Raw genomic sequence first — 24,058 nt, forward strand, 5'->3', positions numbered from 1 at the left:
GCCAGTGCATACATACACACACACGCATGTACGTGGACCCACTCTTCTGCTGCCTGGCTCCATATTTAGCAGGCTGTTGAGGCTCTAAATAAACACTCAGCCACTTCTGCCCAAGTAAAAGTCTTGTCTGAGTAATTAATTGGAAGTTTCATGGTTTGGTTGTGTCAAAACAGTAACTCTCATTTTGACTTTTTTTTTTCTTTTTTTTGTGTCTAACCACAAATTCAGAACACAGTCTGGGGGGTTTTAGTCCACAGTGCCTTAGCAGCAGCTGTTGAAGCTTACCAAAAAACTATGGTTATTTTTATGCCTTTCCCTTCTGTCCTTACTGTTACACACAAAATTAGCATAAGCAGAAAATTCAAAGCAAGAGAAACTGGGCTGAAGGGCAGTCTAGGTAAGGAGTGAAAGACCTTACCAACTCTGTCCTTATCAACTACTGCTCATGCCTCTCTAAGCATGGAAAACCAGCACCACAATCTACCTTTTGTGGATGTGGGGGATACTACTGAATTTAACCTATTTCTTTGGCCATGGTATGAATACAGGCAGTTAGAGGAATTACTACAAACTCCCTGCACTCTCATGAACACTGTACCCAAGTTAAGAAGGTCCTCTTGCTTCAGCCAGCTTGATTAATCAATTTAAGTCTTTCCAATTTCTTCTTCCAGTAGCTCCTCCAGTTTGAACTCCTCACTCTTCAAAATTGAACATCTTCATAGTACCCTGCTTGAGAAAGTTCAGACAGGAGCTTTGAAAATGGGGATAGGGCATAGTTACCAGAATCTTCAGCATCATCACCTGATTGTATTGCACTGTCATGAATGCTCTTTTCCCTTGATGCTTCATAAATCCATGGAATCCTGCCCTCCACAAGATGATCAGAGATTGTCCAACACATTTTCTGAATGTGTTGAAAACACAAATCAATCTAAATCTTCTCCATGACACACTGGAAAAGTCCACACTGGACCAAACAGTCTTAGCTAGACTGTCCTGCTGAAGTTAGTTATCAAAATGATTGTATAGCAAGATGCATGGCAAAAGACATCACAAGCATTTTAAAACACCACCCTCATAACTTAGTCAAATAATTAGTCCTCTGGAATATGCTTATGCAAGAAGAACCCCAAAAGAAAACACAAATGAACACAGGCCAGTGTGGAAAATCTAGTTGAGGGAACTAGTGTAAAATTAGCAATCTTCAGGAATTTAACATGAAGTGTGTTTACATATTGTATAACTTGTGATAGTCTTCAGAAGTTTGACACAAATTCCTTTATGGTAATTTGATTTTAAGAATACCCATTATTGCAATCAAATAGCAAGCCACAGAATTCTACATTTAAATCCTGAAGGGACTGTCCAGAAGCTTGATTAAAAAACAAACAAACCATGTTCATACCAAATAAAGAGAAACTCCAATTGTTTTTTATTAGATTTTAACAGACATTGCAAAAATGTTGCATGATTTAAAACAATATTTTAAACAAGGTAGTAATGTGGCATCAGATAAAAGACAAAGAATGGAACAGCTATGTAAGCTATAAGGGAAATACAAGGGAACCACGTGATATGGAAAATGAGAGGTATATTTTTAAAATCCAAGGGCAAATATGAACAAGCAGCCAAGTTTTGACAGACTGACTACATACCACTGATGTTTTACAAACTGCATAGCAGTGTAAAATAAATGTTGTTATCCTAACTATGTATTGTATTCCTGCATCTGGAACAGTTTACAAGGCAAAGATTTTGTTTACAGCATTGATATTTTAATAGCTCTGGATTTTCATAAAAATAAAAAGTAACACAATGAAAAAGCCAGTATCTACATTTGAAAACAAAAGTGCATGTATTGAAAACGTAGTGTTATCTTCAATAAGAGGAACATATTTAGTATTCAACACACCTATTTTAACAAATGAGGACAACGGATGGTGCTTTAGATGCATAGTTGCACCGTGTTACAGGCTAAATTCTGTCAACATGAGCTCCTGCAATTGCAGTACCCTCCTCTCTCTAGACACCAAGAACACCTCTTCCCAGCCCAGTTCTCCTATAAAAAAATCATGATTCTGATTTACCTATTCTTTAAAAAGAAGATGTTGGCTGGACAGTCTGGGTTCTTCCACTCTGACAACTCCGGTTTCTCCTACCTGTACCGGAGAGATACAGAACTGAAGTTTATTTCTCTTGGTTTTTAGTTACCTAGCATTACAATTTACCTAGAGTGCCAGAAGACATGAATCCCTCTATCTCCAGCTAAACCCAGTTTCTTTGTCCAAACTAGTATATCCATCCATGTTCCCATTAGCTACCACCATGGCTGTGTGGAAAATTACTACAAACTGAAAACTTCTGTAGTAGGTTCTCTCTCAGTTTCCAAGCAGCCAAGGTGGAAAGAAAAAAAATTTTTGAAGAGAAGACACATGATCCCAAAATCCAGGAAAAACTTTTGCTTGAACTCTTCAACAGTTTCACCATATGGCATTGCAGAACTGGATTTGTTTTCTTTCTGGAGCATCCTTAGCATTCTGGACAGAGAAAGGCAGCAATTGTTTAGCTGGATTGTACCCAGCATGGGAAACACACAGATACTGCAATTGTGAACTGTTGCCAGGGTAGCCATAAACAAGTGTCTATTACAGAAATTACAAGCTTTAAATCTAGTCATTTCTGTAAACATCCTCCTTTTAATAGTTTCTTGTTTTTCCTAAAGTGGAAATACATACTGTAGTTCATTGTTCCAAACACTGGTCTATCTGAATTAGCTTGCAGCACAGTTATTAAATGCAACAGGCTAGCAACACCCATACCAATTCAAACAAGTCTGAAAGTCACTTTGAGATAAGCTATGGCAGTTTTGCTATTATGAGGGCATTTTTCATAGCATGTGTTTCCAGTTCATAAAGGCTATACAAGTTATCTCATGGAAGACAGAGGAAACAATTTGGAATTGTTCATTTAATCAAATATGCGGGTGAACACGCATTTAAGATATGCCTTATGCAATTAATGGATTCTGTCTCATCTTATGAAGATGATACATTTTGATACTCTTAGGCAACTTAAAATGCCCCCCAGTAAGAGTAGCATTTTACTGACAAATTAACAGAAAGGAAAGACAGTATCTTACACAATGCCATAAAACAAGTAAAGCCCTTTCATTAGCTGCATTTTAAATCTACAGTTGTTTATTACATACTTCCAATTCCTGACTAGAAATAGTTTCGTTGAAGCATTTTCTCCTTCACCAGCTATAGGAGCAGGGGAATTGGAAAACTATTTTAACTCAAATGCCAATCTAGGTGAACATCAAGGGCTAATATTTCATGGTTTTAACTAACAGTTTTTCTGCCAAAAGTGAAATAATAGTTCCTAAGACAAGCAACCTTTGCTGACTGTTCAAAAGGAAGTTGTGCTAAAAATTAATCTGCTGTAAATCAGAGTTCACTTAGATGATTGCTACAATTTTAAAAAAATGCACATCCTAGGTCACTTGTGTGTTAGCTAGGAAGAACACTAGAATACTGATTATATTTTAAGAAAACTTCACAGATATACTTATAAAATTATGCATTTGTCTGAGACACCCATTACAAAATTTGTTATTATTTTCAACTTTTGAATATTTAGATCATAACTTGTTAAAAAAGTCCAAATGCATAAAGTGTGTTTGGTCAGGAACTTCTCTCTCTACAATTCAAAGTTTTCCATCTGAATGTGCAGATCTTTTAAAGACCATTTCTGAAAAGTTATTAATTCAACAGAACATGGGCACCAGTGGATCAGAAAACACACCTTAGGGATTTTTTAAAATTATATAAGTTAGATAAAACTACCCTGTCCAGCAAGTTCCATTTTTTTTTTCAAACATTAAGGCAACTTCCATTACTTTCAACTAATCAACATTATAAAAAATAAATGTCACTTCAAAACCTTATATACATAGTGACAGAGTAGATTTAACTAGAAATTATCTTTAGTACATTAATAAAGTGTCACGTAATATTACACAGAGGTTATATCAGGTGCTTGAGTGTATGTGCAAGTGGAGTGACTTCTTAAATTTAAAGTACAGGTTTCAAGACAGATCGTAGTGAACGTCCTTCTTTAGTAAGTTCTCGTGTTACACACATACATGGCAGTGGGACAGCCTCTTCCCTTCTCTCCACAGCATTATAACTGCATTTTTTCAAGTGGTCTGCCATGCTCACGATGTCAGCAAATTTCCACTCGTTCACGGTACAAAAGGCTGTACTGAATCGCCACACCTGAAAAACAAGTTATACTTGGCATCAAACTGGCTTATTTTATAGACTCAAAGAATTGCAACAGCAAATACTTCATTTTGTGATAGAGTAATTTGCTCTACCGAAAATCAACATTACCAGTTCTTACTGATCACTAGTTCCAATCAGTTTGAACCAGTCTAAATTTCAGATTCAGTTTCCCATCTGACTCTGTAGGGTGAGCATTAAAGACAAGTAAAAACCATAATTTCATTTGTAAACTGACTATCAGGAAGTTACAGAACAAAGAAGTTACAGGTATGACTTGAAGTGAGGACCTGACTGTCAGACATCTACTGAGATGTCTACTGCTGAGATTCTACAATTCCAAATACAGCAAAAGGAAGTTGTAAGCATTCTGAACTTCTGAAAATGTAGCTGCCAAGTTACATACCTCATAAACATAACTTGAATGTCTGCTTGTACTGAGTCCTGCGACCATCACACCAAGACCTTCAACATGTGTGCCTAAGCAAGGGTATGGAGGAGTAGAGGCTGCCCAAGACCTACCATCCCCACTTTAGATCATTGAGACAGAATCCAAAGGCCAAACCAAGTCCAGATATTTAGTGCCTCAATGGTAGTAGCTTCTATCAGAGAGCAACAGATAAGAATGGCTGCTGACTGCCTAACACATCAGCGAAGGCGCATTTCTGCCAGGGTGATGTCCCTTAGCAACCAAGAAGTCCCATGGTTGCAACACTGGTATTTTATAGGAGCTACATGACAACATGCAGGTCCACCAGGCCCTCCAGTCAGATGCAGTTTACAGTCATACCCAGGACCAATTAAGGCATTAAATACGATGATGAGGTGGTTTATAACTACGTGAAATGTACTTTCCTCTCTTTGAGATGTCTAACGTCACAAATGAAATTCCCAGTTTCACACAAATTAACTGCAAATAAAGCCACAGCAGCAGACAAATTTTGAGAAATTTAAGTTTTTTCTCCATCACTACAAATCTATTATTTTATATATTCTCATGGCAAAAAGACAGAGGTTAGCTCAAATCCTATACCTTCCCACTGCTACAAATATGGTGAATGTGCACAAAAGTTAATAGCTGGTTAAAGTAGAACCTTTTTTCAAGAAGACTCATGGAATACAAGGGATTCCAAAGGCTGTCTTTTCACAGAGACATCATGTCAAACAGTAAAATATACTACTAAGTTACAGAAAATATATACAAATATTTGGCCCATTTAACAACTTTTTTCCATCCATCCCCACTCCCTACAAAAAATGAAGTTACCTTTTCTTTTATTTGCCATGAAGAACTTCCATCTGGATACCTTCTCTTTTCCCAAAGCAGTATGACCATACCACGTGCCTGAAGCAAACTTCCACATACATCTCGCATTAATCGTGACACTCTTGAAAGCTGACACAGACTAAAGCCATCTAGAAAACCAGCAATATGTTGTAGAACTTCAAAAGGAAGACTACTCAGATGGTCATTACGCAGTCCAATGATGCAGCTTTTAGCTGGTTCAACTAATACCGTAGATATGCAAGGCTGAACTCCAAATGACCTTAAATGGCGGTCATGTATAACCTTTGCCCCTTGCGCTGAAGGGCAAAATCTACGTTGAGAGTATGTACACCCATAATATGCCAAAGGACACCTCTGCTCCATCCAGCCATTAAGGCCAGCGTGAATGTCACCATGCACATTCTTAAAATGTGAAGAAAATTCATTTCTCCTAAACAACTGTCCACAAACAAATGTAAACATTGAACGCTGTTTTGTTTGGTATCTAGCGACACATTCCAGTACTAAGTCCAGCCCAAGTGTTTGGAAAGGACTTGGATTTGAGAGCTGTGGGTTGGCATGATCACATGCAGAAGCTGATGCTATTTCCCCTACCATTGTATTAGTGGCTAATATTGCAGAAGGAAGAGAGAATGTTTGAGTTCCAAAATCAACATGATATCCATCAACAATGCGACTATCAGATATTCCCCTTCCACCAGGAGAGTCTCCCAAACAAAACAACAAAGCTGCTGTGATTAGATCTATGCCCTGAAGACCCATAGGGTCTTCTGTTATTTCCAAATCTGAGGTATCAACAGCTTTGTCTTCTTTTGGCGTAGACCAATAGTGGTCAACAAGGAAATTGTATGATCGATGCCTCATTAAAGAAAACACATCCACATTTCGCAATCTTTCTTGCTCTACTTGTCTTTCTAACATCTCTTCTTCACTAACATTACGGGGTGGTAGCAGTATATGACTAACAGTGCCATTAAGCAAGCTGTCCGGTGGTATTACTTCTCTAAGCTGTTGTGTTGCTACAGAAAAAGAGCTGCAAGTCTTCAATGCTCCATCATCAGAAGATGCAATACATTCACCATTTGCTACATTACATGATTTTGAATCAGATACATCAAGAATTTCATTCTGGTCCAACACCTCTGCACTTACGTTTTCCAAATGGAAGCCATTACACAGCCCTGAAGAATTATTAAGATTCAAATTCAAGTCATGTTTTTGTACTAAATTGTAACAAAAATCACTCGAGCCATTTTGTTCTGATTGTGAACTTTGACTCAAGACATCAAAGTCAATTCCACCAACTGCTCCTAAATTATCCTCATCCAGATATTCATGGGCCGACTTTTCACTCTGCATACTTCCATTAAAAGTTTGTTCTTTAATTTGGATATCTTCTTTCATCTCATATGGAGAGATACAGAGTCTTGAACTTAACATGCTTATATCTCTTGTAGCATTGTTTAGGATATCTAATGCAGCAGCTAAACTCTTTGTTGTTTCTACAGTAGCCTGATAAAGTGCACTATAAGAATCTTCATCAGCAGGCAGTAAACCATTTGAAAGTGTTGCAGCAGGGATACTTGATTTAACTGAAGGTTGTTCTCTGGGTTCTGGTATTTGATTGGCTGTTTTTGACATCATTGTTGCTACCTTGAGGGATTCTAAAAGCATGCGCTGGTCTTGAAGGGCTAAAGCCATATCTAGCTGTTCCACTTCATCAACATCTTTACTTAGATTTTCATAAGATTTCCGATCTGCATAACTGACAGGCCATCTATTCCATTCCATAGTACAACATACTACACTTGCAGGACACATCTCTAGATGTTCAGCAATTTTGTTTCGGGCTACAATAAAAGGACATCCAAAGCCACTATTCAAACAAGGCACTCTTTCAAGTGGACATAAAATGCGATGTTCTTCAGCTTTACATGAATGAAAAACTGCTCCACAAACCAAGGGGCAGCCAATCAAGTCACAGGAAACCCCAGTCTCTGGTCTGGTCATGCAACGCCGACTGATGCAATTTACACAGTGTAAATGCTGCTGATGTTCCTCCATGACTGCAAGCCCAGCTCTGAGTGAGAAGAGAAAGGAGACAAAAAACAAATTAATATGTTAGCTGACCAAAGTAATTCATTCAATATATAAAAATCATTCAATATGTTAGCTGACCAAAGTAATTATTTATCATTTTATGTTCTTGGTCTATAATGTATACAGAATGCAAATGAACAATATACTGATTACTACCTATTGTTTTAGGAACAAATGTACAATTTAAAGCCTCCTTTCTCCCCAAAAAGTTCCAGTCAGCAATTAGGGTTACTCACTTGTACTAGAGCTCTGCAAGGTGAACTTGGTGCCTTTACATACTTGGGCATGTGGGCTGTAGAAACCTGATAGAAGAACATTTATAACGGTACCCACCAGAATGCTTTTGTACCTTTTTCTACTTCTGAGGATGAGTCTATACATTCTAAGGTCCTAATTTATAATCAGGACTGTAACAACAACAAGGAGGTGGAGAGTGTGAATGTGCAGAGTCTATCTTCAAGAACTCTGGTTACGAGTGAATAGAAAGGTGGCTAGTTTAAAAAAACCAAACCAAACCAAACCCCACACACACAAAAGCTGGAGGGGTGGGAAGGGTCTGGGGGCCTGATGTGGCCCTGAGCCATTTATCCAGCCTGCAGATTAGTCTTGCACCACTAGATGAGTTTAACACCCATGACCTAACCTCTTTAGTGTCCATATTGTTTAGTGACTTTCTGAACATTTTTTTATGGAGAAAGCGAAAGGTCTTGACATCCAACATTTGGAGTTTCATTTCATGAAACTCCATGATAATGGGTTCTGGGAAAAATTATTGGCAGAGATATTGACTAAGATGAAAAATTTTACTTGGATAAAAATTTAGGGTGGAGATGGAAAACAGATATGTCCTGCAGAAAACCAGATGTTATGGCTAATAGTGAATGATGTTTTGATCAGTGAGTCAAAGATGACATTCATTCAGATGTTCAAATACAGGCTTCCTAACATGAATATGGACAAAACTGATGTCCCAATATTGATCTGGTTCACTGTTGGATACCTGTTTGCTAATGTCTTTACCATGTTATTATTACTTCCAGAATGAATCATTGGCTAAAAAACCAGAGGGTTTAACCGATGGTGCCTCCTAAAATAGTCATCTTAGGAGCCTGTTGAAACCTACCTGGAGTAAAAGGCTATAGACTGTGCACTATGAAGAACAGTATCCTTTTCCCAAGAAAGTTGGTCATTTTTTATAGGTGACCAATTCAGGGGACAGAGAAGAACAAGAGGTTCGACCTCTTAAATACTGGCTTCTTCCTTTCTGATCCATTACAGGACCCATAAAGAAAAAAGAAAAATATTTTTATAACACTAGAATGAGCTAGCCAGGCTAACTAAAATCTAGCTAACGTACTGAATCTTTGCCAAGACTGATCCATCACAGATCCAATCTGGAGAGGTTCTTGGTCTGCTGCTACAGTCGTCCCTTTTAGAGGCCTCTTCCAGAGCATGTAGGCACCCCAAGGGTAAGGGCACTTGCCTGGAACATGCCATCAGATCTTCACTACCAGTACCTCCCAGGAGTGGCTTACTGAAGAAGTTAAGTTAGTTTAAAGCAAATCTCAAATAAAATCTGTGGGCTGGCAATGTCCAAGGCACTTTTCTCATGGCTAAGTCTGGTATAGCAGTCTTTCTGTCGACCATTACCCTTTGTACATGGTAGCTTACAGTGTGTCACCCCCTTCAGGGAAACAAAAAAGCAAATTTATTCTCTCAAGTTTTCCTTCCACAATAGAGAGAAAATAAAGACCCATCCTCTCTTCTGAATTCCAGCCCAAGGCCAGGCGTTAAGTACATACCTTCCCTGGATTGCCTTCTATCTTCCCTGCTCAGTTGTCTTTCGTCTCCCTACCATGCTCCTTCCACTGCTTCTCTCAACCTGTATCTCTGAAGCCCCAGATCTTCCACCTGCTTTGCCTCCGTTCTGCTAAGACTGAAGCCTTTATATGACAAGTAGCTGTTAGCAGGCTGCTTGGTCACAGCTGAGGGAAGTAATTAGGCTCAAAATTAAAAAATGCTGCACCTTTATGAAAGTCTATGCTCAAAGCTCCAGTGCATGGGACTTTTACTATCCTTTCAGTGCCAGCAAAAACATGCACATTCCAATACGATTAGGCTAGTGCTACTTAGCATTTGTGGGAGCAACAAAGGAACTCTACATGACTGGAGCCTGTTCCAGAATAAAAAGCAGGTCAGATCATGTGACCAGTTTTATTTTGAAGCAGGCCCATTGTACCACATATTGGCACTGAGCACTTGGATTCTTAGTCTGGTACAGAGGGAAGAGGAAACAGCATTCTATTTCTCACCATCATGCCACTTGCATTGTATTTTGAGAGGATATTTCAGCTTCCTTCATTTAATTTGGTTTTATCCTTTTTTTGAAGATATCACTGAGGAATTAATTCAAATTTGAAGAGAAGAAAAAGCCCCATTTTTCCAGACCTTCCCTCCCCTCCTTAAAGCTGTTTACATTCATACATAAACTCATAAAAGACTTTACTGAAAGAATAAACTAGTAAAGTAGTTAAAACAAGCTTAAATCACTAGTTTCTTCACAGACTTAAAGGAACAATGTCAGATCCAATTTATCTTCCCCTCAGATTCACTAGCTCCCCCAAATTAGGTTTTGTAAAAAGTCTGCCTAAAAAACCTAAGAAGGATAAAACTGAAATAGTTCCATGTTTGATTTTATTTCACTGGCAAATAAGAATTACCAAGCAGTGTTTCCAGCCCAAACATTGTGGCACTGTGCTACTCCAGAAGAAATCTGTAGCACAGGCAATTAGAAATAAACCAAACAAAAGTGAAGCGGATCATTATTATTTGTTGTCCAAGCTGAAAGGCAAGTTTTCATATTTTCCATTTTCAGTAACTTAAAGTGCTTTTGTTGCATATATTTAAAATCTCATTAAATAATTTTTATACAATTCTCTAAGATTTCACATTTTGCCATTAAGAGCAATTTTAATGCCCCTTCTCTAAGTTGCATAACTCAAATGTTTTGGCCACCCCCTCTTCTGAACTCTTCTAACAAAGCAGCATGTGTTGCACTTGCTAGACAAAACAGTGGACTACTCTTCCCATTCTGAAGAATCTATTTTTATATGTATGCAACATATTACCTTCTCATCATATTTTCACTAAAATGCAATTTTTATCACAGATTTCTTAGACACAACCTATTTTATCCCACAGATTTAGTGCCAACTTTGTGACAGTGTTCTCAAGCATTTTAGGCTTGATGCACCCCTTGGGAAAGGCCAGCTCTTAGTTTTCACTAGTTTTTTTTTACTACAAAAAATAGTAATAGAAATTCATCTGTTGCAAAGAACTCTGAAAGATCACAACAGGTCAGAAGGTTTTTAACATGATGGATTCCTATCTGAAATCTCTGGGTTCAGCCTGTTTGTACAACAGTACTAACACTGCATGACACCCCACAGCACCTATGAAAGGATCTCAAGGCACCCTGGTTGAGAATAACTGGTCTATAGCAATTAAAGCCAAAACATGTTTATTAAACTATCGAAAGGCAAAATTGGGGGCTAGGTTTATTTACTATTCTGCCAAAAGTTATTACAAAAATTACTCCTGCACTTATATGTAAACTAAATACCATTAAATTAAAATAATCTTTTTCACAGCTGTTGAAAAATGCATCCTTCCCCTTCTGATGCTGTTGAGAACAAATGGGATTTTTTTTTTTTAAATAAAGAAAAAAGTATTCCTCTTCTTTCTTCTAGTCCCCCTGGCAGAAGACCAAGATCTCTCATTCCTAGCCCAGGCAGTAAGCAGCTTGCAAATTGTTTCTACTTTTGAACCAAATAGAGAAAGTGCTAAACGGCAGAATTCCATAAAAAGATAGTCTTTTTGCAAGATTATCCCTGATAAACAGCTCATTTCCAAGCTCAAAAGGTAAGTTTGTTCTTGACTATTTTTCATGCCGGCTTACCAAACAAAAACAGTCTTACTAACAAGTTCTAATTCTCACTGACAACTCTCCACATCAAGGTGAGGAGGAAAAAATGAGGAGCAAGGAAGAGATGGGCTTCTGATGAAAGGCAAGTATTATTGCTGAGGTAGCAATAATATCAATGAGATAGTTGAGGAGAATTGTACTGCTCCTCTCTACTTGGGAGAAGAGATAGAAACTTGTATTGTCTCAACAGTTATTTTAAAGGTAAGCATGGAAGGGCCACATATATGCTGAATTTCTTCAGATCTTGAGTGCAGACCTGGGCAGATTCAGAATCACAAGGGGTGGGTATGGCCAAACTGCCTTTGGCTGTGTGGCACATGCATGGTGAAAAGAGCTCACCGTGAATGCAGCACATGGCCAATGGAGGTGTAGTTCTACTACCTTGGCTGCAATCCTGGATGCCAGTGAGCTCTCTCAGCTCACCAACATGTCAGCATGGGCTCCTACCAGAAACTATGAACTCACCAGCTACTTAGCACAAGCTGTGGCCAGAGCCCAGGCACAGAGCTTCCACACAGCTGTGGAACCCAGGAAGCTGACTGCCACCACAGCTTATCCCCTTTCCCTCTGCTGCTAAATTCAGAGTACGGGGTCACTCTAGCATGGGTGTTGCATGCACCATGTGGGGCCAGGGCTGGTGCATGCAGCACTGGGAAGCCAGTCCAAGACCCACAGACAGCACCTTGGAGAAGATGACATGACTCCAGAGGCCAGATCAGGATGGCCACCTCTATCCTTGACAGCCCTCCATTAGGGAATCTAATGTATGACAAAAAGATGTACATATCAGAAATAAACAGTGTCCTTAATACAACAGTTGGATGTACATTTTCTGGGTTCCCAGACTGAAACTTCAAATATTGCTAGCAGGCACTGTATTAGTGCCAAATTAAACAATGTAGTAATTTATACTTATTAACTAAATGCAGTAATATATGTGAGGTTTTATATATATCTGCTTCTTAATATTTGATGCATTTTAAATGTCTCGTATGTGTCTCATACATCCTTTTTCAATTCTCTCTGTCTTATTAGAGTTTCACAGGTCACAGCGTGCAAAGACAAGACCCAATTTTGTCTCAGAGGCATTTATGCATTTGACTGCCTAAAATCTAGGAGCCCTGCCCTACCAGAGCAATTTACTTTGGTCTTCTGTATGTACCTAGAACCCCAACAGTGTCAAAGTGGAGACCTGGGTGCCTCTGAAGTGATGAGTGTAGAGTCCCATGACTTGTGCAGTCTTGGGTGCCCTGGCCCAGCCACAGTGGGATAGAGGTTACTCCCTCAGATCCTAGTCTATAACCCCGTGCTAGAGTGCTCTCCAAGGAAGTAGGAGATGAGGGTGTAGCGGTCCACAGGACCCAGTCTTAGAATCCAAGTCTCCATAAATAAATGATATTGCCACTAGACTAGTGTGCAAGTGGATCTCTGTCCCACAAAAGCAGGCCATTTTTACATATGCACTGGGACGCAGCACCAAGTGCTTTAATTAGCGAGCTGTGCTAATTAAAAGTACTCACATATCCCATGTATCAGCATCCCCATGCTGAAAAAATGTCAGTGCGGCTCTGAACTAAAGCTCACTGAACGCGTTTTATTTTAAAGCAGCCCCACTGCCATTTTTCCAGCACAGAGTCACATGGGGCCGCTGATACATGTGATGAGGAAGGCTGCTGGAGCACTTCTATTTCCACGCTCCAGCAGACTCGATTAATTACTGGATTTCCAGCGTGTCGGAGCAGGCTCCCTGCATATCTGTAGGAGCCCCTAAATTTCACATATTAAGATTCAAATTGATACAGGATCAAACTGGATCTAGCCATTAAATATTAGTTGCTGTTGTTCTTAACAGAGCAACTTAGAATGCTTCTTAGCTGTGCTATTAAAAAACTGCAAATGGAGTCGGTAGACAACACTACAAATTCACCAAAATTCTCTGTGCTGTACAGAGTTTAAACTTGGGAGCACTAGGTGATAAGATTTGTCAGTGGAACATTTTATTTGTAATTTATTATGCAGCACTGGATCTTTTCAGATGTTCTTTTTATGCATTTATTTTAACTGATGCCAATTAAAACAATTTACTAAACACTATTGTCCAGGTAGTTTTTAAAAGCATTGATAATTTGGGTTTTAAAATGGTTTAATAATAGTTTCAAAGCAATCATAACCTTATCAATATTTTAATACAGTTACGCAGAACACAGATTGTTTAAGTTAAGGTTTATACTTCTTCCAATTACAGAATTCAAATTTTAAAGCCACATACATTAATTTTAAGAGTAATCAAAATGCATGAGAGAGAGATTACTTGTCACTGTAACACTTACAATTAACTTTACAAGTCAGTACTCTATGAATCTCCTTATTTTTACTATTTTGTCCTTTTCATGAACTGGTTTCCCTCATATCTTTCATTTAATCCAGCAAGTAAATGTTTTGTTGCACTTATTCTACATTTAAGAGACTGCAGCATTACATTTATCATTACTACTTAGCTGAAAACAGGGAGAAAGACCTTATGTAAACACTACAAGTTAACTTATTTAAAAAAGGCAAAAAAAGAGGAAGAATTTTCACTAGAGAGCACCTCAATATTTAACCTGGTATGAAAGGTGTTCTTTAAATAGTAAAATAAAATTCAAAGAATAAACACTCAAAGAGTAATTATTGTACAATGGTGTGAACGGTCTAGAGAAAGCATCGAAAATTATTTGCAATTAAAATATGTACTGAAAATTATTGATTTATTTTACCTTAGACAAAACTAATTCTGTACTAGTACTTTGGTAAGAAGTTATATGTCAAATCAGTGACTACATCCAGAAAGAACAGCTGTACATTTCTGGTTATGTAATGTCAGCAACTAGGTTCAGTTCATTTGAGATGCTTAAGTATCCAAGCTTGACGGTTACTAGCAGAGAAAACTAAAAATACATCCAGTTCCAGTGAGGTGACCACTGCTCTCAGAATTTGTAGGATCACTTGATGTTATTGTACATGCTATACAGTCAGCTGACCAAATCTGCCAGAACAAGCTTTGAAAATCTGTCATAATCAAAAGGATTAAAATTCCAGCTGCTACAACCACATGGATTTACTCTACCTTAATATTTGTGTAACACAACAACTGTGTAATAATGGATTTAAACAGCGAGTGCCCAGTATTCCAGCAGCAACTCTACCTGCTCTGTTCCACCTGCTGAGCTGCTCTATATATGCACATTTTTTCAAATTCAAAATGGAATGCCTGCATCCCCTCCAATCACATACCCTCAATCTCTTGGGCTATAAATGATTATCTTTTTTATCTCAAGTGTTTGGAAATATACACAAACAAACTCAATCTAATCTTTATCTTCTAGTCTTGTATAATCACAGCTGGTAAAAAGACTGCTTTTCCTCCTTGCTATGAGATTTTTTTCTTCAGACTAACAATACTTATTTCAGTAGAATCTAAGTTTTTCTCTTCTAAAAAGTTTTTAACGCTTACACTTTTGAAGATATTTTGCCAACAAAAATAACATGTATGTTGTTGCAGCGAGATCTGGCCAACTTTGCAGGTAAACTGATCTTGTGTTTCTGTTCTTCAGATCTTCATAAACTGCATCCAAAACTGAACAGAATCTGTTCAGAACCCTATGGAGTTGCACGTTAACAAGTGCTTGGGAAAACCATCAGTAGAAGCAGCAGGCAATAAACTGGTCACTGAAGAAGATGGCACTCAAAAAACAAAAGTAGGGACCAAGCTTCCTTTGCCTCACCCAAAAGTTAGCTCTTCCAAAGCAAGATCTAGAAAAAGCACTATGAAAGGAATCCTGCTCATCTGAAGTGGCTCAAGGACACTGCCAAACTCCTGGCCTGCCCTGTCACCTTTCATGGAAGTCTCTGGCTAGGAAGTTTAAATTTTATTGTTTGCAAGAAAAACTTCACACCATATTCTTGAGAGGGTGCATGCATCTGTTGAGAGTAGGTTGACAGATGTGAGAATGAGATGCAAGAAAAAAACCAATGGAAACAAAAACATTTAGAGAAAAACAAAGAAAATATGGGAGGAAGAGACAAAACAAAGAAAAAAGGAGAAGAATAACTGAAGACAATTCAGGATTCATCAGAGGACAAAAAATGAAAGGGGGCCAAAAAAACCCGAACAAAACAAAACGAAAGAGAATTTTAAATTTTATTACTGAATTATTGACAACCAATTTTCAGTAAAACAACGTTACAGTTAAATACACAACAGAAACCAAACCAATCTGTTCTTAAACTGTGCAATGCAGGGTGGCATAGGTATTTTTCATCTCAATTAGTTGGCTCAGATCCTAGGTAAGTAATTGCTGCCTAAGCATTTTTAAATTCTACGTATAAATCGCCACTTCATCCTTCTTGTAGACAAAATTTTATTAATTTATGTCTCAAAGAGGTAGTTATAACCTCACCTGCCTCTATGGCAGTAAAACTACGCTAGTATTTCAAACACGCATTACAACTAGTCACAATTTTCGTTATAAATAATTATTATTAACTAGTTCCTGGGAGTTTTGAGCCCATCCATATTTTACGTTCTAATGAATATTTGTACGTCATGCCTCACTTTTCTTTTGTTTTTGTGAAAATTGCCTTTTAAAATAGAATTTAAAGATAAAAGAAATGAAAAAGAAACTGACTGTACTACTTTGCAACTGGACCCTCCTCAGCTGATGCTTTTGTCTCTGTAAGAAATCAACTTAATCTTACTTTAAAAATTCAACTATTTCTGTGATGGGACTACCTCACACAAATTCAATTTATGAGCCACCATTTTAAAACAATGCACTAGGATTCCCTTAGGCTTACAGTACTTTTGTGACCTATTTTCCATGTAATTTTGACTTCTTATCATAGTCCCCAAATGTATGCTCCTTGTCATGATCCCCAAACAAGAAGTACAAGGCCTTAATGTACTTTAGGCAACTGACTTCTACATGCCAATTATACCAGGGGAAGTTATACTTAGTGCATAGTACAGACATGAAAGCATTTTACCTGTTAAGATGGTGGCAAAGGGAAGACAGCTAGAGAGCCAGTTGATTTCATGTGTAAAGTCACTACTGAACCTGACCTGACCTCAGTATGACTCCTTGTGTTTTGCAGACTCTGAAAAAGATGAAATCAGACATAAAGGCTTTATTTCAGACTGTAAGGACCACTCCCTAGGTGCACAATCCTTCAAATAGGACAAGTACCTTATTTGGCACTACACTACATTAGACATTTTGCAAAGGTCTACTTGCCCATAAATGGCTAATAATTCTTTCAATGAACAGATAAAATATATTTCATTATCAATCAAGATTGGACATTGTGATCTACACTGATTTTTTTGCACAACATATAGATTTCACCTCTTGGGCAAGTCCAACTTCTGTTCTAAGTGATAGAGAATGTATTGCATCCTATGTTTATAGCTTCCATTGCTTAATCTAGGAATTTTCATTTTTTGTTTCCATTTAAAAAATTGTCTAGTTTCAGCCTCCACATATTGGAAATTTAAATATCTACCAGCTATATTTAAGAGCCTTCTGGTACCAACAAATATCCTCCCATTATACCTGTAACCGTGGATTACTAGTAGGGACTTAGGTCCCTGGCAGATATCACACTAAAGATGCAATTAACTAGTAAAGCAGTTCTCAACCTTTTGCACCTTGCATCCCCCACCAACCAACCATTTAGTCAAAAAAACCCAGTCCCACCATGATGAAAACAAAACCCCACTTTTCCCAAGAAGTGTATTTTTATGTTTACATGCATTTTAGTATTATATTAATCATTAATGGACATTTTCAAATGAGTTGAAGTCCCACCTACACGACCTTCACGTCCCACTGGTTGAGAAACACTGAACTACTGGATCATGTTTTAAATAGTAAACCAGCCACACATTCATTCACTTACAGTGCAATAAAACAGGGAATAAGCCACAAAGTTATTACACACAAAATGAATGTAAAAACGTTGTAGCTGGTTTCCACAGCACCTTAAACTGAACGTATGACCAGCACTCCCAGGCTTGGAAGTGCACTAGAGTCCTTCAAGACTGGTGTAATCACGATCCTGATCTCTCCCTACATCAGCAATAGGACCTGATTAGGATATTATTCCCAATGCCACAATCATGCCCCCTGCCATACACGTGGGGACATGGCAGGAGGCACGATCATGCCATTGGGATGGCAGATCAGATCCCATTACAGCTTGCCATTGGATATTATTCCCAATGCCACAATCATGCCCCCTGCCATACACGTGGGGACATGGCAGGAGGCACGATCATGCCATTGGGATGGCAGATCAGATCCCATTACAGTTTGCCATTGGATATTATTCCCAATGTCACAATCATGCCCCCTGCCATACACGTGGGGACATGGCAGGAGGCATGATCATGCCATTCGGATGGCAGATCAGATCCCATTACAGCTTGCCATTGGATATTATTCCCAATGCCACAATCATGCCCCCTGCCATACACGTGGGGACATGGCAGGAGGCACGATCATGCCATTGGGATGGCAGATCAGATCCCATTACAGCTTCTGCTGAATGTTAGCAGCCTTAAGAGAACATTGAATGCTAGTGTAATACAAAATATGTGACCTAATCCCAAACAAATGTTTAGATAAACATCACCACCACAACACAGATACTCAGACATTACTGAAATGAATACTAGAGAGGAAATATGAACAAAGGGAAAAAAAGATAGCATAGTGGCAGCCTCAACTGGCATTTATTTACGAACATTTTCTATCTCCTCCTAAAATCAGAGAGATAACCGCCACATAAACTAGTGTGTACCTATATTTATACTAATGAATACAAAGAACTGAATTATTGCACAAGGGCTGACATTTTTGTTTATATAATCAAAATCATAAATAAACCCTCTTGTATATATTTAACTAAGCTCTTAAGATGGTGTTAGCTTAATATTTTAATTCAGGTATGTTGTGGTAACAGAGCTGTCAAAACTTTAAGGCTCCTGGCCTTTGTTTAATTATACACATTGGGCATAATATCTTTATACACTGTTTTTTGTTATTTCTGCACAGACTTTCCCTGGTTCCCATACCAAAATGAGTAACTTTAAAAGCAAGCAAAAAGTGTCCCAAAACAATGTCCCCACTGACTGAGCACTGAAATGCAGGGGCTATATATAAAATATACATTTAATATGGGTAAATGGTCATTTGAAACCTGATCATTGTATTTAAATTAACAGTACTAACACCTCTTAGAGGCTCCAACCTGGACCCTATGCAAGACGCAGCACAAAAAATATAAAGTACTGAGAGAAACTTTTGTCCCAAAAGGGATTACAGTCTATGCTAGGGATGGCCAACCTGCAACGTGTGCGACAAGTGGCAATCAGGGAGGGAGAAAGAAATAGTAGAACAGGGAAGGGACCAAAAAGCAGAGCAACAGATTCTGCACTCAGGGAGGATGTGGATGCACCTACCGAAAAGGTTGGCCTTCACTGATCTAAGGTTAAGACAGAGGATGGGAAAAGAATATATCATGTGCACATGTAAACAGCAAGATTATCAGAATCATAGAATCACAGGGTTGGAAGAGACCTTAAGGGACATCTGGTCCATCTTCCAAAAAGCCCAGTCTCCTTCAAAGAGGAAGGGGACCTTGTAAACTCAAAGGAGATATTAAAAAATAAGAATATCAACTTATCCACTTCCAAACACTTCAGTAGTATAAAAACATTCAAATCACTCACTCACATTCCAGTGTTTTTTCCCCAAGCTAGTTAAGTTTTAAATCACCAGAATTCTTAGACTGCTTTCACTAGTAATTTTTTCTCATTTCAGGGACAGGGATGTAATTTAAAGCACAGGAAAAAATTAGATACTTTTCTATTAAGCCTTAAAAAAGACACCTTTGAGTTGGACAAATAAGACACTGAGGCCCTGAAAGTACCTGTAAGAATGAACATGTCAGTAGTGTTAAAACTGAAGAGCCAAGACATCATACGATTATTAGGCATATATTTGACAAAACACTGCTGAGTGAATGTTCAAGCACCACATTTTTCAAAACACTCCCCATCTGACAGAACCATCTGAACAAAGACTTGGTAAAAAAATGTATATAAATATTTATGGAACATAATGAATCAACAATTTGTGATATCATACATCAGGGATGGTGTGGGCAATTATTTGGGCGGGAGGGCCACTTAAGGAGTTTTGGTGAGCTGCTGCAGGCTGGGAAGGAGGGGAGGTGTTGTGGATGGGAGAGCAATTGATTGCAGCTCCGCCCAGGCCCTGTGCTGTCCCCGCCCTGTAACCCTGGCCCTGACCGCCCATTGCAGTTCTATATGCCATCCCTCTCCTGTGTACACGCTGCCCACAGCAATCCCTGGCTGGTCTCCATGGAGACCCCACCCACCCACCTGCTTTGTCCGGCATCCCTACGGGGCAGATGAACCAGGGTTCCAAGCAGCAGGGCCAGTGGCAGAAGCATTGGCAGCAGCAGCCAGGCAGAGAGAGCCACCACCACAGGGGCTGCAGGGAAGCCACGTCCAGCTTCTGTGCACCTAGGGGCAGTTGGACTGGCCACCTGCTCCACAGCCTAAGCTGTCCCCTGCACCTGGACCAGGTGGGGCTGAGAGATCTGTTATGTACCAGACATAATTCCTCAGCAGGCCAGATCTAGCCATATTTTGCCCATCCCTGTCATATATTTACTAATTAAAATATCTTTCCCAAATGCCAGCAGATATGTAACTAAGATGTAGTTTCCACAGACTCCAGTTGAAAAGCCCTATTCAAACCCTTTCAAAGACTGGTGACAATAATGACTCAGCTAAAACCAGTGCTTGACTGCTTTATGGCAGTGGTAAATAAAGCACAGCCCTTAAAACAGTGTTATTCATTACTGAAGTGTCACTCAGTCCCCTTACTTCACAGCATTCTGGAAGAACCAGTGACCCTGTATAAGACACACTTTAAAGACACAGATTTGGGACTTCTTAATTACTTGAATTCACTTCAACTAAGAGCCTGACTTATTAATATATCACTAAAAAAAGAGGGAGAGAGAGAATTTTTGGCACTCATGTTAAGTTTAAAAATAAGCTGTTGCAACAGGTATCAGTAATTTTCAGTAAGCAACCTGTATCATGGATCTTTAATTTTTTTAAGCTGAAAAATTGGAAGGGGGGGGGGTTGGTACAGAAAGCAGTATCTCAAATTTAGCCCACAGTATCTCTCATGCTTGTTTTTTAAATTGCCATTTGACAGAATGCTATTGTTCATAGCACCAATTGTGAAATAACTATTTGCCTTTAGTAAACAGTGTTTTTTACTAAATTATATCCTCTCTACCTATTAAGGAATGTTTATGGCATATTCTTTAGATTCATCAGTACTGCCTAGTATTACAACATAAAAATATTCAGACACGATGTCAAAATGCTCATAACAGTAAAAGCCAACTTTAAAAACCCAGTTAATATTAGAGCGCAAAGTCAAACACTCATAAGCTTGGACATGTCAGAACTTAGGATGCAGATGCAACCATAATTCAGAGGCCTGTGAATACACAGCACAATATAGTTAATTATGTGATTAGATACTTTTCCACAGAACCTCCACTCATTCAGTGCTGTGATCAGAGAATGAGACAGCTTGATGAATGTATTTTTTATCACCAACTAAAGGCTTCCGTACACAACTGATAGCTTTACAACCAACAGTTATTCATTTCTGCATAGCCTTTTCCAGGGTATTTTTCATTGTGGTGTCCAACTGCCTCCCAAAGATGAGCTTACCTCCAGTAAAAGGAAAATGCATCATTATCCTCATTATACAAACAAGAAACAGAGACTTGCCAGAGGTCATGCTCTGAATTAGTGATATAGGATTAGGACTCCCTCCACCCATCTGTAGCTCACCCCCTCTGGCCCATGATGGCTAATGACAAAGATGCTATATGAGAAAGTAGCCAAAAGTGCTTTCTAGTTCACGTGGACATTTTAGTGTTCTGAAAAGATAGTTAAAAATCACACAAAAAACATCATATACAAAGAAGACCCAGAAACTCCCTGGACCTGTAGCTGCCAGGTATCCAGGTAGGGACCCTGCATGAGGAAGACTGCAAAACCAAAGACCTTTCATACTCATCATATGGGGTTCTGGCATTTTCTAAGGCAGGGCTGTCAACAATACAGCCTGAACATTCATAGGTGCTGCCTATGGGTTTTGGACTGGACACGGCTCTGGGTCTGGCCTGTAGGGCCAGTTTCGGGCACGTGCGCTGGATCCAGCACACACAGCTGGTCTGTGGGCCTGATCCGACCCATAGGGCCTGATGAGTTTGACAGCCCTACCTCCAGGAAACTGTTTCATCAGAAAGTTTCTGACCAACTACAGAGAAAAGTGCTGAGTGGCTCAGCACTTTCAAGCCCCAAGCACCTCCAGTGGGGCACCTAGAGAAAAGAAGAAAGTGTAACTAACATTACTGTGGGGATAAGGTCCCTCCCAGCCCCTAACATCTATGGATGTAGCGCCTTTCGCAATTCTGCTTTAGCATCATCTAGAAGAAGAGTCAGAAAGACAGGAATGACACTGTGCTCTGGCATGGTATTCCCCAGTCTCAGTCATGGGACTACTGTTTATTTCCCTATGAAAAAAGCAGAGAGCTGACAAAACAATCCTCAGTCCGATTCCTAAATCCTAAACAAAACTCAGTCCCCCCAGGAAACAAGACAGGACTCCAGCAAACAAAGGAACACGCGATAATGTCGCCCAACTACACACAGGCCTGGATGCTGTGCCAAGGAGGCAGTGGGCTGGGCCCCACCGGAACAACTCAGAAACTGTGGTGGGGACAGCCCGAGGCGCGGTGCTCCTGAGTGTCCAGGCTCCAGAGGAGAGCCCACTGGAGACACAACGATTGAACACAGCCATTGAGCACAGCCGACAGATAAAAAAGGAGACAGGGAGGGGAGCGAGGGCAGAAGGTTAACAAGGGACAGCTTATCAACCGGAGGGGGGGAGGGGCCCGCCGCGCCGCACCCCGGGGAGCGAGGCGGGCGCTGCCAGGTCGGGCCGCGCCGCCATTTGTTTACTGCGCGGCTGCCAGGCAGCGACGGCGCGGCCCGAAGCCGCGGGGACGGCGCCAGCCCCAACCCCCCGGACACTCACCGGCCGCAGGGCGCCGACCTCCGCGCGCGCGCGCGCACACAGCCGGCGACTCTCTCTCCTGCGCAGGCGCACACGCGCGCGCCGAGCCCGCAAACCTCTGCTCACGGCCGGCCCCGAGTCTGTACCGCCGCCGCGGGCGGGGGAAGGGAGGGGAGGGGGCGTGGCGCCGGTGACGCACGGACGCACGCCGACGCCGACGGGAGAAGCCGGGAAGGGGCTTCCCAGCGCCGCCAAGTGCCCGGATGCGGCCCCGCCCCCGCCTGTGACGTTGGGGGCGGAGGGAAGGGGGTGTCGCGAGTGCGCGACTGTTACCGTATTTACACGCTCACTTCAACCGTTGCGCGACGTAGGAGCACTGAGGGGAAAAGTGTTAGGAACGCACCACCGTTTTTGAGGCAGGTCACGAATGGAGCACGTGCAAAACCCAAGCGGCTCTTGGGGAGTCTTAGCCCACTCTCGGGCTTGATGGCAGCACTTTATGCCCCTGCTTGCCTCGAAGTAAAGGTTTCAACTTTCGAGGACCTGTTTCTCGCTCCCTCACTGGAGACTTACAGTGAACAATAGAAAGTAAAGACGACGATTTATTTGCATATGTTATTGGTACACGATAGTTTTTCAGCAAGTACGACCATGTTGAGCTTCCAGGATGATCATTTCATATTTAAGACTCGGTGACGCTGGGGCCGGCCCAGAGCAGGATTCCTGCCCTGCTTCCCTCCCCGGCTGGGGTGCAGCACTGGTTGCACCCCCTTGACAAAATCCTGGATCCATCCAGGGTTTCCTCTTACTTCCTGGCAACGTGTCTTCACCTTGGTGGGTGCCAGCTGGCAGAGTTCCCATAGTCCTACTGCATGCAGCCAGGATGGAGTCCACATCTGGCCTGAGATGGACCTGCCCCGGCATTTCTAATTCCTTAGCCCCGTGCATATTTGTGAGAAGTCTTTTTCCTTATAATGGCCAATGTGGTAGTGCAGAAGTACAGTTAGTCATTTTAATTTTTTTCCCACTCAGCAGAACAATCCTTTAGTACCAGGCAGGGCCAGACGCAGGCATGGATGAACTGGGCGGCCACCTGGGGCCTGGACACAAAGAGAACCCGAAAAAGGTAATTTTTTCCTATTGTCCACCCTCCAGCTCCAGTTCCCACCATCATGGCAGCGCTCCACTGTACCGCCACCACCGTCTCCTGTCAGACAACCAA

The 24,058-nt window shown here is 40.4% G+C and overlaps 1 protein-coding gene across 4 annotated transcripts; it reads right to left on the minus strand.

Moving 5' to 3' along the window:
- Positions 1-1,409: 1,409 nt before the first annotated feature.
- Positions 1,410-23,029, minus strand: FBXO30 (F-box protein 30). 4 transcript variants are annotated; one of them, XM_019488369.2, is made up of 6 exons: positions 22,858-23,029; positions 16,682-16,792; positions 12,339-12,415; positions 5,551-7,651; positions 4,145-4,277; positions 1,410-2,159 (listed from the first exon to the last, which is right to left on the minus strand). In XM_019488369.2, the coding sequence occupies exons 3-6, from the start codon at positions 12,353-12,355 to the stop codon at positions 2,095-2,097; spliced, it is 2,316 nt and encodes a 771-aa protein (XP_019343914.1). In that variant the 5' UTR covers positions 12,356-12,415; positions 16,682-16,792; positions 22,858-23,029; the 3' UTR covers positions 1,410-2,094. The 4 variants fall into 4 exon arrangements, with proteins under 4 accessions (XP_019343914.1, XP_019343913.1, XP_014461043.1 ...); XM_019488368.2 differs by having other exon boundaries at positions 1,410-4,277; XM_014605557.3 differs by lacking the exon at positions 12,339-12,415 and having other exon boundaries at positions 1,410-4,277.
- Between the last annotated feature and the right edge of the window lie 1,029 nt (positions 23,030-24,058).

This window comes from Alligator mississippiensis, chromosome 1 (genome assembly GCF_030867095.1).
Source record: "Alligator mississippiensis isolate rAllMis1 chromosome 1, rAllMis1, whole genome shotgun sequence".
Classification (NCBI taxonomy): domain Eukaryota; kingdom Metazoa; phylum Chordata; order Crocodylia; family Alligatoridae; genus Alligator; species Alligator mississippiensis.